Source organism: Oncorhynchus gorbuscha, unplaced genomic scaffold, assembly GCF_021184085.1.
Source record: "Oncorhynchus gorbuscha isolate QuinsamMale2020 ecotype Even-year unplaced genomic scaffold, OgorEven_v1.0 Un_scaffold_601, whole genome shotgun sequence".
NCBI lineage: Eukaryota > Metazoa > Chordata > Actinopteri > Salmoniformes > Salmonidae > Oncorhynchus > Oncorhynchus gorbuscha.
This window is the reverse complement of record NW_025745438.1, coordinates 313,143-328,986: the sequence shown is the minus strand read 5'-3', so window position 1 is coordinate 328,986 and position 15,844 is coordinate 313,143. Positions and strand designations below refer to the sequence as shown.

The window sequence follows — 15,844 nt, the reverse complement described above, 5'->3', positions numbered from 1 at the left end:
ATGTCACCACACCAAGAGACATGTCACCACACCAAGAGACATGTCACCACACCAAGAGACATGTCACCACACCAAGAGACATGTCACCACACCAAGAGACATGTCACCACACCAAGAGACATGTCACCACACCAAGAGACATGTCACCACACCAAGAGACATGTCACCACACCAAGAGACATGTCACCACACCAAGAGACATGTCACCACACCAAGAGACATGTCACCACACCAAGAGACATGTCACCACACCAAGAGACATGTCACCACACCAAGAGACATGTCACCACACCAAGAGACATGTCACCACACCAAGAGACATGTCACCACACCAAGAGACATGTCACCACACCAAGAGACATGTCACCACACCAAGAGACATGTCACCACACCAAGAGACATGTCACCACACCAAGAGACATGTCACCACACCAAGAGACATGTCACCACACCAAGAGACATGTCACCACACCAAGAGACACACCAAGAGACATGTCACCACATGTCACCACCAAGAGACATGTCACCACACCAAGAGACATGTCACCACACCAAGAGACATGTCACCACACCAAGAGACATGTCACCACACCAAGAGACATGTCACCACACCAAGAGACATGTCAAGAGACATGTCACCACACCAAGAGACATGTCACCACACCAAGAGACATGTCACCACACCAAGAGACATGTCACCACACCAAGAGACATGTCACCACACCAAGAGACATGTCACCACACCAAGAGACATGTCACCACACCAAGAGACATGTCACCACACCAAGAGACATGTCACCACACCAAGAGACATGTCACCACACCAAGAGACATGTCACCACACCAAGAGACATGTCACCACACAAGAGACATGTCACCACCAAGAGACATGTCACCACACCAAGAGACATGTCACCACACCAAGAGACATGTCACCACACCAAGAGACATGTCACCACACCAAGAGACATGTCACCACACCAAGAGACATGTCACCACACCAAGAGACATCTCACCACACCACACCAAGAGACATGTCACCACACCAAGAGACATGTCACCACACCAAGAGACATCTCACCACACCACACCAAGAGACATGTCACCACACCAAGAGACATGTCACCACACCAAGAGACATGTCACCACCACCAAGAGACATGTCACCACACCAAGAGACATGTCACCACACCAAGAGACATGTCACCACACATGTCACCACACCAAGAGACATGTCACCACACCAAGAGACATGTCACCACACCAAGAGACATGTCACCACACCACATGTCACCACACCAAGAGACATGTCACCACACCAAGAGACATGTCACCACACCAAGAGACATGTCACCACACCAAGAGACATGTCACCACACCAAGAGACATGTCACCACACCAAGAGACATGTCACCACACTGTACCAAGAGACATGTCACCACACCAAGAGACATGTCACCACACCAATAGACATGTCACCACACTGCACCAAGAGACATGTCACCACACCAAGAGACATGTCACCACACCAAGAGACATCTCACCACACCACACCAAGAGACATGTCACCACACCAAGAGACTTGTCACCACATTGCACCAAGAGACATGTCACCACACCAATAGACTTGATACCACACCAAGAGACATGTCACCACACCAAGAGACATGTCACCACACCAAGAGACATCTCACCACACCACACCAAGAGACATGTCACCACACCAAGAGACATGTCACCACACCAAGAGACATGTCACCACACCAAGAGACATGTCACCACACCAAGAGACATGTCACCACACCAAGAGACATGTCACCACACTGCACCAAGAGACATGTCACCACACCAAGAGACATGTCACCACACCAAGAGACATGTCACCACACTGCACCAAGAGACATGTCACCACACCAAGAGACATGTCACCACACCAAGAGACATGTCACCACACTGCACCAAGAGACATGTCACCACACCAAGAGACATGTCACTTTGTAATACAGCAGTAACTCAGTCTGTGTGGGTGAATATCATTTAGCCCAACAGTGTGTAAGTTACTGTGTGTGTGTCTATCATCCCACCAGCTCACAGCCACAATGCCTGCCTCTTACCTCAGGCTTCACTGCCAGGGAATGAGTGGGAAGACAGCACAAACACACACACACACACATTCCTCTAGTGGGATGAAATGACACGCACGAACACACACACACAGAGACACACACGCATGCACACACACGTCCATGCACACACACACACACACACACACACACACACACACACACACACACACACACACACACACACACACACACACACACACACACACACACACACACACACACACACACACACACACACACACACACACACACACGCACGGACACACAAGCACATTCCTAGTGGGATGGAATGACATAAAGGAACAGTTCTTTAGAATAGAAAGGAGAGAAGAACCTCGGTCGGGAGGGAATCAGGAGTCCAGAGTGTGTGTGTGTGTGTGTGTGTGTGTGTGTGTGTGTGTGTGTGTGTGTGTGTGTGTGTGTGTGTGTGTGTGTGTGTGTGTGTGTGTGTGTGTGTGTGTGTGTGTGTGTGTGTGTGTGTGTGTGTGTGTGTGTGTGTGTGTGTGTGTGTCTGTGTGTGTGTGTGTGTGTGTGTGCTGTTATCACCGTGACAACCCCTGCCCAGCGGCACTGCTAGGGTCCAGAGAATGCCCAGTGAATGGGTCCTGTGTCTACTGAGTTGGTAGGCTGGTACCAGGCACTGGGGACCAACCAACAGACAAAGGTTGTGATTTAGCCTTTCGGCCAGGGGATAGTGATGGTGATGGGGGAGTAGGAGGCTGTGTACGGCTGGACTGTCACTGTGACACTCCTGGAACGCTGGAGCAGAGGACTGGCATTATGGTTTACAATACAGGGAGGGGACTGAGTCAGGGAGAGGGGGAGGGAGGGAGGGAGGGAGGGAGGGAGGGAGGGAGGGAGGGAGGGAGGGAGGGAGGGAGGGAGGGAGGGAGGGAGGGAGGGAGGGAGGGAGGGAGGGAGGGAGGGAGGGAGGGAGGGAGGGATGTGATGGAGGGAGGGAGGGAGGGAGGGAGGGATGGATGGGGGAGATGGAGAAAGAGAGATACAGAGAGGGAGAGAATACAGGGAGTGTTCTGTCAGAGAGAGAGAGGGTAGAGAGGGTAGAGAAAGAGAGAGAGAGGGGGTAGAGAGAGAGAGAGGGTGTAGAGAGAGAGAGGGAGGGTAGAGAGAGAGAGGGGGTAGAGAGAGAGAGGCAGAGGGTGGTAGTGGTATGGGTTATAAGTCAGGGATGTGTCTGTGTGTAATAGAAAGGGGGATGAGAGAGGGAGGGGGTAGAGAGAGAGAGAGATAGTATCAACACGACAAGTACAGTGAAATGTCTTTCTATCAAACTCTAAACCCAACAATGCACTAATCAATAACAATGTAATACTAGAGAAAAACACATGCATGAGATACAGGGTGGTGTCATGGCACCAGGACCAACGTAGGAGGAGTTGGGCGGGAGAGACGGACAGAGGGGTGATGGACAGGAGTGGGAGTGGTGGGTGGGTGGGGTGTCTATGACAGAGACCTTTCTCTCTGCATTTCATAGAGCTCTGTGTGTGTGTGTGTGTGTGTGTGTGTGTGTGTGTGTGTGTGTGTGTGTGTGTGTGTGTGTGTGTGTGTGTGTGTGTGTGTGTGTGTGTGTGTGTGTGTGTGTGTGTGTGTGTGTGTGTGTGTGTGTGTGTGTGTGTGTGTGTGTGTGTGTGTGTGTGTGTGTGTGTGTGTGTGTGTGTGTGTGTGATGCTTCTGCCAGTCTCAGTGACACACAGACAGAAGGCTGTTATAATGTGTCTCTTATGTCACTGCTGCTCCTGAGGTCTTCAGGGAGAACAGTGCGCTGGTATGTCAGTCAGTCGGGCGGCACACTACGGACATGCCTGGCAGTCGGAGTCGGTTGGACACACACAGACAGAGCCATGCGTGACCAGTGTACAGTGTATGCCAGCACACACCCAGTACGCTGTCTGGGTTTGGGAAAGGGAGAGAGATTGGAAGATTAGAAGAGGCAGTTGGTTGGACACACGGACAGAGAGAGAGAGAGTCATGCCTGACCAGAACACATGGTGTTGCTGGCCACGGCGCTCAGAGAAGCAGAAGGAGAACATGTCCTCGCAGAAAGACTCACAGAAAAACAGTAGAGCCTCACCAGACAACATCGGGACAGCAGAGGGACTGCTCTTCTGTCTTCTTTGTTCCACATACAGAGAAGGACCCTGCTGGTTCAGATTCCTGCTATGCTGCCTCAGACAGAGCTGAGACCCAGGCTATAGAGGAGACAGAGCTGAGACCCAGTCTATAGAGGAGACAGAGCTGAGACCCAGGCTATAGAGGAGACAGAGCTGAGACCCAGGCTATAGAGGAGACAGAGCTGAGACCCAGGCTATAGAGGAGACAGAGCTGAGACCCAGTCTATAGAGGAGACAGAGCTGAGACCCAGGCTATAGAGGAGACAGAGCTGAGACCCAGGCTATAGAGGAGACAGAGCTGAGACCCAGGCTATAGAGGAGACAGAGCTGAGACCCAGTCTATAGAGGAGACAGAGCTGAGACCCAGTCTATATAAGGAGACAGAGCTGAGACCCAGTCTATAGAGGAGACAGAGCTGAGACCCAGTCTATAGAGGAGACAGAGCTGAGACCCAGGCTATAGAGGAGACAGAGCTGAGACCCAGTCTATAGAGGAGACAGAGCTGAGACCCAGGCTATAGAGGAGACAGAGCTGAGACCCAGTCTATATAAGGAGACAGAGCTGAGACCCAGTCTATAGAGGAGACAGAGCTGAGACCCAGGCTATAGAGGAGACAGAGCTGAGACCCAGGCTATAGAGGAGACAGTACAGACTGTGTGACAGTTGGGAAGAAGGTTCATGGACGGGGTTCTGGAACATGTTTAGTTTTGGAACAGTGTGAGGACGATGCATTGTGATGAGAGAGAGAGGGAGAGAGAGAGAGAGAGAGAGAGAGGGGGAGCAGGCAGCTTGTTCAGCTGTGTGAGGGCTCGTAGGGTTAAACCCTGTGGAGGGTTGGCTGACGTGGCCGCGGCAGTCATGGGTTCTTCTCGTCTTTCTCTCACACACACCGGGACTGGGGCCATGGACTCTCACACACACTGGGACTGGGGCCATGGACTCTCACACACACCGGGACTGGGGCCATGGACTCTCACACACACTGGGACTGGGGCCATGGACTCTCACACACACCGGGACTGGGGCCATGGACTCTCACACACACCGGGACTGGGGCCATGGACTCTCACACACACTTGCTGTGGCTGGTCTCTTATCACTTCTGTGGACGGGGAGAGGTTTTCTCCACACACTCATACCGTCATCTCTGGGGACCGGACCCATTCACCGCACACACACCAGCACCGTCAACACACACACGCGGCGCTCTACCTCAGGGTGGATGGCTGGCCGCTCCGCCACTCCAGCTACTTTATCTTCATCACCACCTTCACCATCATCATCATCATCATCATCTCTAAATTATGAGGATTCGTCAAGGTACTTGTTTTTAGTAATATGATGCTCTACTCTGTAGGAGTTGACAGCCAAATGGCACCCTATTTCCTACTTAGTACACTACTTTTAACCAGAGTCCCATGAGCCCTGGTCAAAATCTGTGCACTATATAGAGAATAGGGTGCCCGTTGGGACTGAGACCATGTTAGCTGACAGCATAGTGCCTTCAGAGGAGTTTCTGTCTCTTCAGTTTGTTTCAGGAGGATTATGAGTTGGTTTTCTCTGGTCGACTTTTAGAAGTAACATTTTACTTCCCTAGGAGATATCTCTTTATTATTACTGAGAGTAAGTGCTTTTAACTCTCTCTCTCTCCCTCTCCCCGTCTCTCTCTCTGTTGTTCTACCTGTGGCACTGCAGTTGTCTTCTGTTTTGATCTCTGTATTCACATTGTATTATTTATGAATTTCTCTTTTAATCTCATTCTGATATTGTGATGTGTGGTAACAACCCAGACTTTACTGTCTATCTTTATTACTGCCCCTCTCTTCCTCTCTCCCTGTCTTCCTCTCTCCCTTTCTTCGTCTCCCTCCGTCCCTCTCTCCCTTTCTTCCTCTCTCCCTCTCCCTGTCTCCCTCTCCCTGTCTCCCTATCTTACTCATCCTCTCTCCCTCCCTCTCACTCTCCCTCTCTTCATCTCTCCCTCTCTTCCTCTCTCCTTATCTCCCTCTCTTCCTCTCTCCTTCTCTCCCTCTCTTACTTCATCCTCTCTTCATTCTAGAAGTCTAACAATTGCAATGTGTCTAACTCTCCCTCTCCCCCCCCCTCTCTCTGCAGTCCAGCTGTTGAAACCGTCAGAGCTGGGTCGCCACAGTCTACTCTATGTGAAGGAGATAGGACATGGTTGGTTTGGCAAGGTGAGCTGCACCCCAGATTATTTTCTTAGCACATACTAATGACACAGAAACCACTCCTCCCAAAGTCTGTAGCTGGTTTCTGATTCGCTACCCTTGTTCCTGAAGTATGCACAAGATCACTTCCCTTATGGATGTCCAGTACAGGCATTGTTTAAACATGGACCAGCTAGAGGGAGGTTTCTCCATGTATTATACCAGTCCAGTCCTGTATTGTTTAAACATGGACCAGCTAGAGGGAGGTTTCTCCATGTATTATACCAGTCCAGTCCTGCATTGTTTAACCATGGACCAGTTAGAGGGAGGTTTCTCCATGTATTATACCAGTCCAGTCCTGTATTGTTTAAACATGGACCAGTTAGAGGGAGGTTTCTCCATGTATTATACCAGTCCAGTCCTGTATTGTTTAAACATGGACCAGTTAGAGGGAGGTTTCTCCATGTATTATACCAGTCCAGTCCTGCATTGTTTAAACATGGACCAGCTAGAGGGAGGTTTCTCCATGTATTATACCAGTCCAGTCCTGTATTGTTTAAACATGGACCAGCTAGAGGGAGGTTTCTCCATGTATTATACCAGTCCAGTCCTGTATTGTTTAAACATGGACCAGTTAGAGGGAGGTTTCTCCATGTATTATACCAGTCCAGTCCTGTATTGTTTAAACATGGACCAGCTAGAGGGAGGTTTCTCCATGTATTATACCAGTCCAGTCCTGTATTGTTTAAACATGGACCAGTTAGAGGGAGGTTTCTCCATGTATTATACCAGTCCAGTCCTGTATTGTTTAAACATGGACCAGCTAGAGGGAGGTTTCTCCATGTATTATACCAGTCCAGTCCTGTATTGTTTAAACATGGACCAGTTAGAGGGAGGTTTCTCCATGTATTATACCAGTCCAGTCCTGTATTGTTTAAACATGGACCAGTTAGAGGGAGGTTTCTCCATGTATTATACCAGTCCAGTCCTGTATTGTTTAAACATGGACCAGTTAGAGGGAGGTTTCTCCATGTATTATACCAGTCCAGTCCTGTATTGTTTAAACATGGACCAGTTAGAGGGAGGTTTCTCCATGTATTATACCAGTCCAGTCCTGTATTGTTTAAACATGGACCAGTTAGAGGGAGGTTTCTCCATGTATTATACCAGTCCAGTCCTGTATTGTTTAAACATGGACCAGCTAGAGGGAGGTTTCTCCATGTATTATACCAGTCCAGTCCTGTATTGTTTAAACATGGACCAGCTAGAGGGAGGTTTCTCCATGTATTATACCAGTCCAGTCCTGTATTGTTTAAACATGGACCAGTTAGAGGAGGTTTCTCCATGTATTATACCAGTCCAGTCCTGTATTGTTTAAACATGGACCAGTTAGAGGGAGGTTTCACCATGTATTATACCAGTCCAGTCCTGTATTGTTTAAACATGGACCAGCTAGAGGGAGGTTTCTCCATGTATTATACCAGTCCAGTCCTGTATTGTTTAAACATGGACCAGTTAGAGGAGGTTTCTCCATGTATTATACCAGTCCAGTCCTGTATTGTTTAAACATGGACCAGTTAGAGGAGGTTTCACCATGTATTATACCAGTCCAGTCCTGTATTGTTTAAACATGGACCAGCTAGAGGGAGGTTTCTCCATGTATTTACCAGTCCAGTCCTGTATTGTTTAAACATGGACCAGCTAGAGGGAGGTTTCTCCATGTATTATACCAGTCCAGTCCTGTATTGTTTAAACATGGACCAGTTAGAGGAGGTTTCTCCATGTATTATACCAGTCCAGTCCTGTATTGTTTAAACATGGACCAGTTAGAGGAGGTTTCTCCATGTATTATACCAGTCCAGTCCTGTATTGTTTAAACATGGACCAGTTAGAGGAGGTTTCTCCATGTATTATACCAGTCCAGTCCTGTATTGTTTAAACATGGACCAGCTAGAGGGAGGTTTCTCCATGTATTATACCAGTCCAGTCCTGTATTGTTTAAACATGGACCAGCTAGAGGAGGTTTCACCATGTATTATACCAGTCCAGTCCTGTATTGTTTAAACATGGACCAGCTAGAGGGAGGTTTCTCCATGTATTATACCAGTCCAGTCCTGTATTGTTTAAACATGGACCAGCTAGAGGGAGGTTTCTCCATGTATTATACCAGTCCAGTCCTGTATTGTTTAAACATGGACCAGTTAGGTTTCACCATGGGAGGTTTCTCCATGTATTATACCAGTCCAGTCCTGTATTGTTTAAACATGGACCAGTTAGAGGGAGGTTTCTCCATGTATTATACCAGTCCAGTCCTGTATTGTTTAAACATGGACCAGCTAGAGGGAGGTTTCTCCATGTATTATACCAGTCCAGTCCTGTATTGTTTAAACATGGACCAGTTAGAGGGAGGTTTCTCCATGTATTATACCAGTCCAGTCCTGTATTGTTTAAACATGGACCAGTTAGAGGAGGTTTCTCCATGTATTATACCAGTCCAGTCCTGTATTGTTTAAACATGGACCAGTTAGAGGGAGGTTTCTCCATGTATTATACCAGTCCAGTCCTGTATTGTTTAAACATGGACCAGCTAGAGGAGGTTTCTCCATGTATTATACCAGTCCAGTCCTGTATTGTTTAAACATGGACCAGCTAGAGGGAGGTTTCACCATGTATTATACCAGTCCAGTCCTGTATTGTTTAAACATGGACCAGTTAGAGGAGGTTTCTCCATATATTATACCAGTCCAGTCCTGTATTGTTTAAACATGGACCAGCTAGAGGGAGGTTTCTCCATGTATTATACCAGTCCAGTCCTGTATTGTTTAAACATGGACCAGCTAGAGGGAGGTTTCTCCATGTATTATACCAGTCCAGTCCTGTATTGTTTAAACATGGACCAGTTAGAGGGAGGTTTCTCCATGTATTATACCAGTCCAGTCCTGTATTGTTTAAACATGGACCAGTTAGAGGAGGTTTCACCATGTATTATACCAGTCCAGTCCTGTATTGTTTAAACATGGACCAGTTAGAGGGAGGTTTCTCCATGTATTATACCAGTCCAGTCCTGTATTGTTTAAACATGGACCAGTTAGAGGAGGTTTCTCCATGTATTATACCAGTCCAGTCCTGTATTGTTTAAACATGGACCAGCTAGAGGGAGGTTTCTCCATGTATTATACCAGTCCAGTCCTGTATTGTTTAAACATGGACCAGCTAGAGGGAGGTTTCTCCATGTATTATACCAGTCCAGTCCTGTATTGTTTAAACATGGACCAGTTAGAGGGAGGTTTCTCCATGTATTATACCAGTCCAGTCCTGTATTGTTTAAACATGGACCAGTTAGAGGGAGGTTTCACCATGTATTATACCAGTCCAGTCCTGTATTGTTTAAACATGGACCAGCTAGAGGGAGGTTTCTCCATGTATTATACCAGTCCAGTCCTGTATTGTTTAAACATGGACCAGTTAGAGGGAGGTTTCACCATGTATTATACCAGTCCAGTCCTGTATTGTTTAAACATGGACCAGTTAGAGGGAGGTTTCACCATGTATTATACCAGTCCAGTCCTGTATTGTTTAAACATGGACCAGCTAGAGGGAGGTTTCTCCATGTATTATACCAGTCCAGTCCTGTATTGTTTAAACATGGACCAGCTAGAGGGAGGTTTCACCATGTATTATACCAGTCCAGTCCTGTATTGTTTAAACATGGACCAGTTAGAGGGAGGTTTCTCCATGTATTATACCAGTCCAGTCCTGTATTGTTTAAACATGGACCAGTTAGAGGGAGGTTTCACCATGTATTATACCAGTCCAGTCCTGTATTGTTTAAACATGGACCAGCTAGAGGAGGTTTCTCCATGTATTATACCAGTCCAGTCCTGTATTGTTTAAACATGGACCAGCTAGAGGGAGGTTTCTCCATGTATTATACCAGTCCAGTCCTGTATTGTTTAAACATGGACCAGTTAGAGGGAGGTTTCTCCATGTATTATACCAGTCCAGTCCTGTATTGTTTAAACATGGACCAGTTAGAGGGAGGTTTCTCCATGTATTATACCAGTCCAGTCCTGTATTGTTTAAACATGGACCAGTTAGAGGGAAGTTTCTCCATGTATTATACCAGTCCAGTCCTGTATTGTTTAAACATGGACCAGCTAGAGGGAGGTTTCTCCATGTATTATACCAGTCCAGTCCTGCATTGTTTAAACATGGACCAGCTAGAGGGAGGTTTCACCATGTATTATACCAGTCCAGTCCTGTATTGTTTAAACATGGACCAGCTAGAGGGAGGTTTCTCCATGTATTATACCAGTCCAGTCCTGTATTGTTTAAACATGGACCAGCTAGAGGGAGGTTTCTCCATGTATTATACCAGTCCAGTCCTGTATTGTTTAAACATGGACCAGTTAGAGGGAGGTTTCACCATGTATTATACCAGTCCAGTCCTGTATTGTTTAAACATGGACCAGCTAGAGGGAGGTTTCACCATGTATTATACCAGTCCAGTCCTGTATTGTTTAAACATGGACCAGTTAGAGGGAGGTTTCTCCATGTATTATACCAGTCCAGTCCTGTATTGTTTAAACATGGACCAGCTAGAGGGAGGTTTCTCCATGTATTATACCAGTCCAGTCCTGTATTGTTTAAACATGGACCAGTTAGAGGGAGGTTTCTCCATGTATTATACCAGTCCAGTCCTGTATTGTTTAAACATGGACCAGTTAGAGGGAGGTTTCACCATGTATTATACCAGTCCAGTCCTGTATTGTTTAAACATGGACCAGTTAGAGGGAGGTTTCTCCATGTATTATACCAGTCCAGTCCTGTATTGTTTAAACATGGACCAGCTAGAGGAGGTTTCTCCATGTATTATACCAGTCCAGTCCTGTATTGTTTAAACATGGACCAGTTAGAGGAGGTTTCTCCATGTATTATACCAGTCCAGTCCTGTATTGTTTAAACATGGACCAGTTAGAGGGAGGTTTCTCCATGTATTATACCAGTCCAGTCCTGTATTGTTTAAACATGGACCAGTTAGAGGAGGTTTCTCCATGTATTATACCAGTCCAGTCCTGTATTGTTTAAACATGGACCAGCTAGAGGGAGGTTTCTCCATGTATTATACCAGTCCAGTCCTGTATTGTTTAAACATGGACCAGCTAGAGGGAGGTTTCTCCATGTATTATACCAGTCCAGTCCTGTATTGTTTAAACATGGACCAGTTAGAGGGAGGTTTCTCCATGTATTATACCAGTCCAGTCCTGTATTGTTTAAACATGGACCAGTTAGAGGGAGGTTTCACCATGTATTATACCAGTCCAGTCCTGTATTGTTTAAACATGGACCAGCTAGAGGGAGGTTTCACCATGTATTATACCAGTCCAGTCCTGTATTGTTTAAACATGGACCAGCTAGAGGGAGGTTTCACCATGTATTATACCAGTCCAGTCCTGTATTGTTTAAACATGGACCAGTTAGAGGGAGGTTTCTCCATGTATTATACCAGTCCAGTCCTGTATTGTTTAAACATGGACGAGCTAGAGGGAGGTTTCTCCATGTATTATACCAGTCCAGTCCTGTATTGTTTAAACATGGACCAGCTAGAGGGAGGTTTCTCCATGTATTATACTAGTCCAGTCCTGTATTGTTTAAACATGGACCAGTTAGAGGGAGGTTTCTCCATGTATTATACCAGTCCAGTCCTGTATTGTTTAAACATGGACCAGTTAGAGGGAGGTTTCACCATGTATTATACCAGTCCAGTCCTGTATTGTTTAAACATGGACCAGTTAGAGGGAGGTTTCTCCATGTATTATACCAGTCCAGTCCTGTATTGTTTAAACATGGACCAGTTAGAGGGAGGTTTCTCCATGTATTATACCAGTCCAGTCCTGTATTGTTTAAACATGGACGAGCTAGAGGGAGGTTTCTCCATGTATTATACCAGTCCAGTCCTGTATTGTTTAAACATGGACCAGCTAGAGGAGGTTTCTCCATGTATTATACCAGTCCAGTCCTGTATTGTTTAAACATGGACCAGTTAGAGGGAGGTTTCTCCATGTATTATACCAGTCCAGTCCTGTATTGTTTAAACATGGACCAGTTAGAGGGAGGTTTCACCATGTATTATACCAGTCCAGTCCTGTATTGTTTAAACATGGACCAGTTAGAGGAGGTTTCACCATGTATTATACCAGTCCAGTCCTGTATTGTTTAAACATGGACCAGCTAGAGGGAGGTTTCACCATGTATTATACCAGTCCAGTCCTGTATTGTTTAAACATGGACCAGTTAGAGGGAGGTTTCTCCATGTATTATACCAGTCCAGTCCTGTATTGTTTAAACATGGACCAGCTAGAGGGAGGTTTCACCATGTATTATACCAGTCCAGTCCTGTATTGTTTAAACATGGACCAGCTAGAGGGAGGTTTCTCCATGTATTATACCAGTCCAGTCCTGTATTGTTTAAACATGGACCAGTTAGAGGAGGTTTCACCATGTATTATACCAGTCCAGTCCTGTATTGTTTAAACATGGACCAGTTAGAGGGAGGTTTCTCCATGTATTATAACAGTCCAGTCCTGTATTGTTTAAACATGGACCAGCTAGAGGAGGTTTCACCATGTATTATACCAGTCCAGTCCTGTATTGTTTAAACATGGACCAGCTAGAGGGAGGTTTCTCCATGTATTATACCAGTCCAGTCCTGTATTGTTTAAACATGGACCAGTTAGAGGGAGGTTTCTCCATGTATTATACCAGTCCAGTCCTGTATTGTTTAAACATGGACCAGTTAGAGGGAGGTTTCCCCATGTATTATACCAGTCCAGTCCTGTATTGTTTAAACATGGACCAGTTAGAGGGAGGTTTCACCATGTATTATACCAGTCCAGTCCTGTATTGTTTAAACATGGACCAGTTAGAGGGAGGTTTCTCCATGTATTATACCAGTCCAGTCCTGTATTGTTTAAACATGGACCAGTTAGAGGGAGGTTTCACCATGTATTATACCAGTCCAGTCCTGTATTGTTTAAACATGGACCAGTAAGAGGGAGGTTTCTCCATGTATTATACCAGTCCAGTCCTGTATTGTTTAAACATGGACCAGCTAGAGGGAGGTTTCTCCATGTATTATACCAGTCCAGTCCTGTATTGTTTAAACATGGACCAGTTAGAGGGAGGTTTCTCCATGTATTATACCAGTCCAGTCCTGTATTGTTTAAACATGGACCAGTTAGAGGGAGGTTTCTCCATGTATTATACCAGTCCAGTCCTGTATTGTTTAAACATGGACCAGTTAGAGGGAGGTTTCTCCATGTATTATACCAGTCCAGTCCTGTATTGTTTAAACATGGACCAGCTAGAGGAGGTTTCACCATGTATTATACCAGTCCAGTCCTGTATTGTTTAAACATGGACCAGCTAGAGGGAGGTTTCTCCATGTATTATACCAGTCCAGTCCTGTATTGTTTAAACATGGACCAGTTAGAGGAGGTTTCTCCATGTATTATACCAGTCCAGTCCTGTATTGTTTAAACATGGACCAGTTAGAGGGAGGTTTCACCATGTATTATACCAGTCCAGTCCTGTATTGTTTAAACATGGACCAGCTAGAGGGAGGTTTCACCATGTATTATACCAGTCCAGTCCTGTATTGTTTAAACATGGACCAGCTAGAGGAGGTTTCACCATGTATTATACCAGTCCAGTCCTGTATTGTTTAAACATGGACCAGTTAGAGGGAGGTTTCTCCATGTATTATACCAGTCCAGTCCTGTATTGTTTAAACATGGACCAGCTAGAGGGAGGTTTCACCATGTATTATACCAGTCCAGTCCTGTATTGTTTAAACATGGACCAGCTAGAGGGAGGTTTCTCCATGTATTATACCAGTCCAGTCCTGTATTGTTTAAACATGGACCAGTTAGAGGAGGTTTCACCATGTATTATACCAGTCCAGTCCTGTATTGTTTAAACATGGACCAGTTAGAGGAGGTTTCTCCATGTATTATACCAGTCCAGTCCTGTATTGTTTAAACATGGACCAGCTAGAGGAGGTTTCACCATGTATTATACCAGTCCAGTCCTGTATTGTTTAAACATGGACCAGCTAGAGGAGGTTTCTCCATGTATTATACCAGTCCAGTCCTGTATTGTTTAAACATGGACCAGTTAGAGGGAGGTTTCTCCATGTATTATACCAGTCCAGTCCTGTATTGTTTAAACATGGACCAGTTAGAGGAGGTTTCCCCATGTATTATACCAGTCCAGTCCTGTATTGTTTAAACATGGACCAGTTAGAGGAGGTTTCACCATGTATTATACCAGTCCAGTCCTGTATTGTTTAAACATGGACCAGTTAGAGGGAGGTTTCTCCATGTATTATACCAGTCCAGTCCTGTATTGTTTAAACATGGACCAGTTAGAGGAGGTTTCACCATGTATTATACCAGTCCAGTCCTGTATTGTTTAAACATGGACCAGTTAGAGGGAGGTTTCTCCATGTATTATACCAGTCCAGTCCTGTATTGTTTAAACATGGACCAGCTAGAGGGAGGTTTCTCCATGTATTATACCAGTCCAGTCCTGTATTGTTTAAACATGGACCAGTTAGAGGAGGTTTCTCCATGTATTATACCAGTCCAGTCCTGTATTGTTTAAACATGGACCAGTTAGAGGAAGTTTCTCCATGTATTATACCAGTCCAGTCCTGTATTGTTTAAACATGGACCTGTTAGAGGAGGTTTCACCATGTATTATACCAGTCCAGTCCTGTATTGTTTAAACATGGACCAGTTAGAGGGAGGTTTCTCCATGTATTATACCAGTCCAGTCCTGTATTGTTTAAACATGGACCAGTTAGAGGGAGGTTTCTCCATGTATTATACCAGTCCAGTCCTGTATTGTTTAAACATGGACCAGCTAGAGGGAGGTTTCTCCATGTATTATACCAGTCCAGTCCTGTATTGTTTAAACATGGACCAGCTAGAGGAGGTTTCTCCATGTATTATAACAGTCCAGTCCTGTATTGTTTAAACATGGACCAGCTAGAGGAGGTTTCTCCATGTATTATAACAGTCCAGTCCTGTATTGTTTAAACATGGACCTGTTAGAGGAGGTTTCTCCATGTATTATACCAGTCCAGTCCTGTATTGTTTAAACATGGACCAGTTAGAGGGAGGTTTCTCCATGTATTATACCAGTCCAGTCCTGTATTGTTTAAACATGGACCAGTTAGAGGAGGTTTCTCCATGTATTATACCAGTCCAGTCCTGTATTGTTTAAACATGGACCAGTTAGAGGGAGGTTTCTCCATGTATTATACCAGTCCAGTCCTGTATTGTTTAAACATGGACCAGTTAGAGGGAGGTTTCTCCATGTATTATACCAGTCCAGTCCTGTATTGTTTAAACATGGA

At 45.6% G+C, this 15,844-nt stretch overlaps 1 protein-coding gene across 1 annotated transcript in view; it reads left to right on the top strand.

Moving 5' to 3' along the window:
- Positions 1-15,844, top strand: part of LOC124019015 — a 94,245-nt gene that overhangs the window by 58,516 nt on the left and 19,885 nt on the right. Inside the window, exon 4 of the mRNA XM_046334358.1 lies at positions 6,371-6,450. Within this exon, the coding sequence (XP_046190314.1) occupies positions 6,371-6,450 (80 nt within the window). The remainder of the gene's footprint in view (positions 1-6,370; positions 6,451-15,844) is intronic.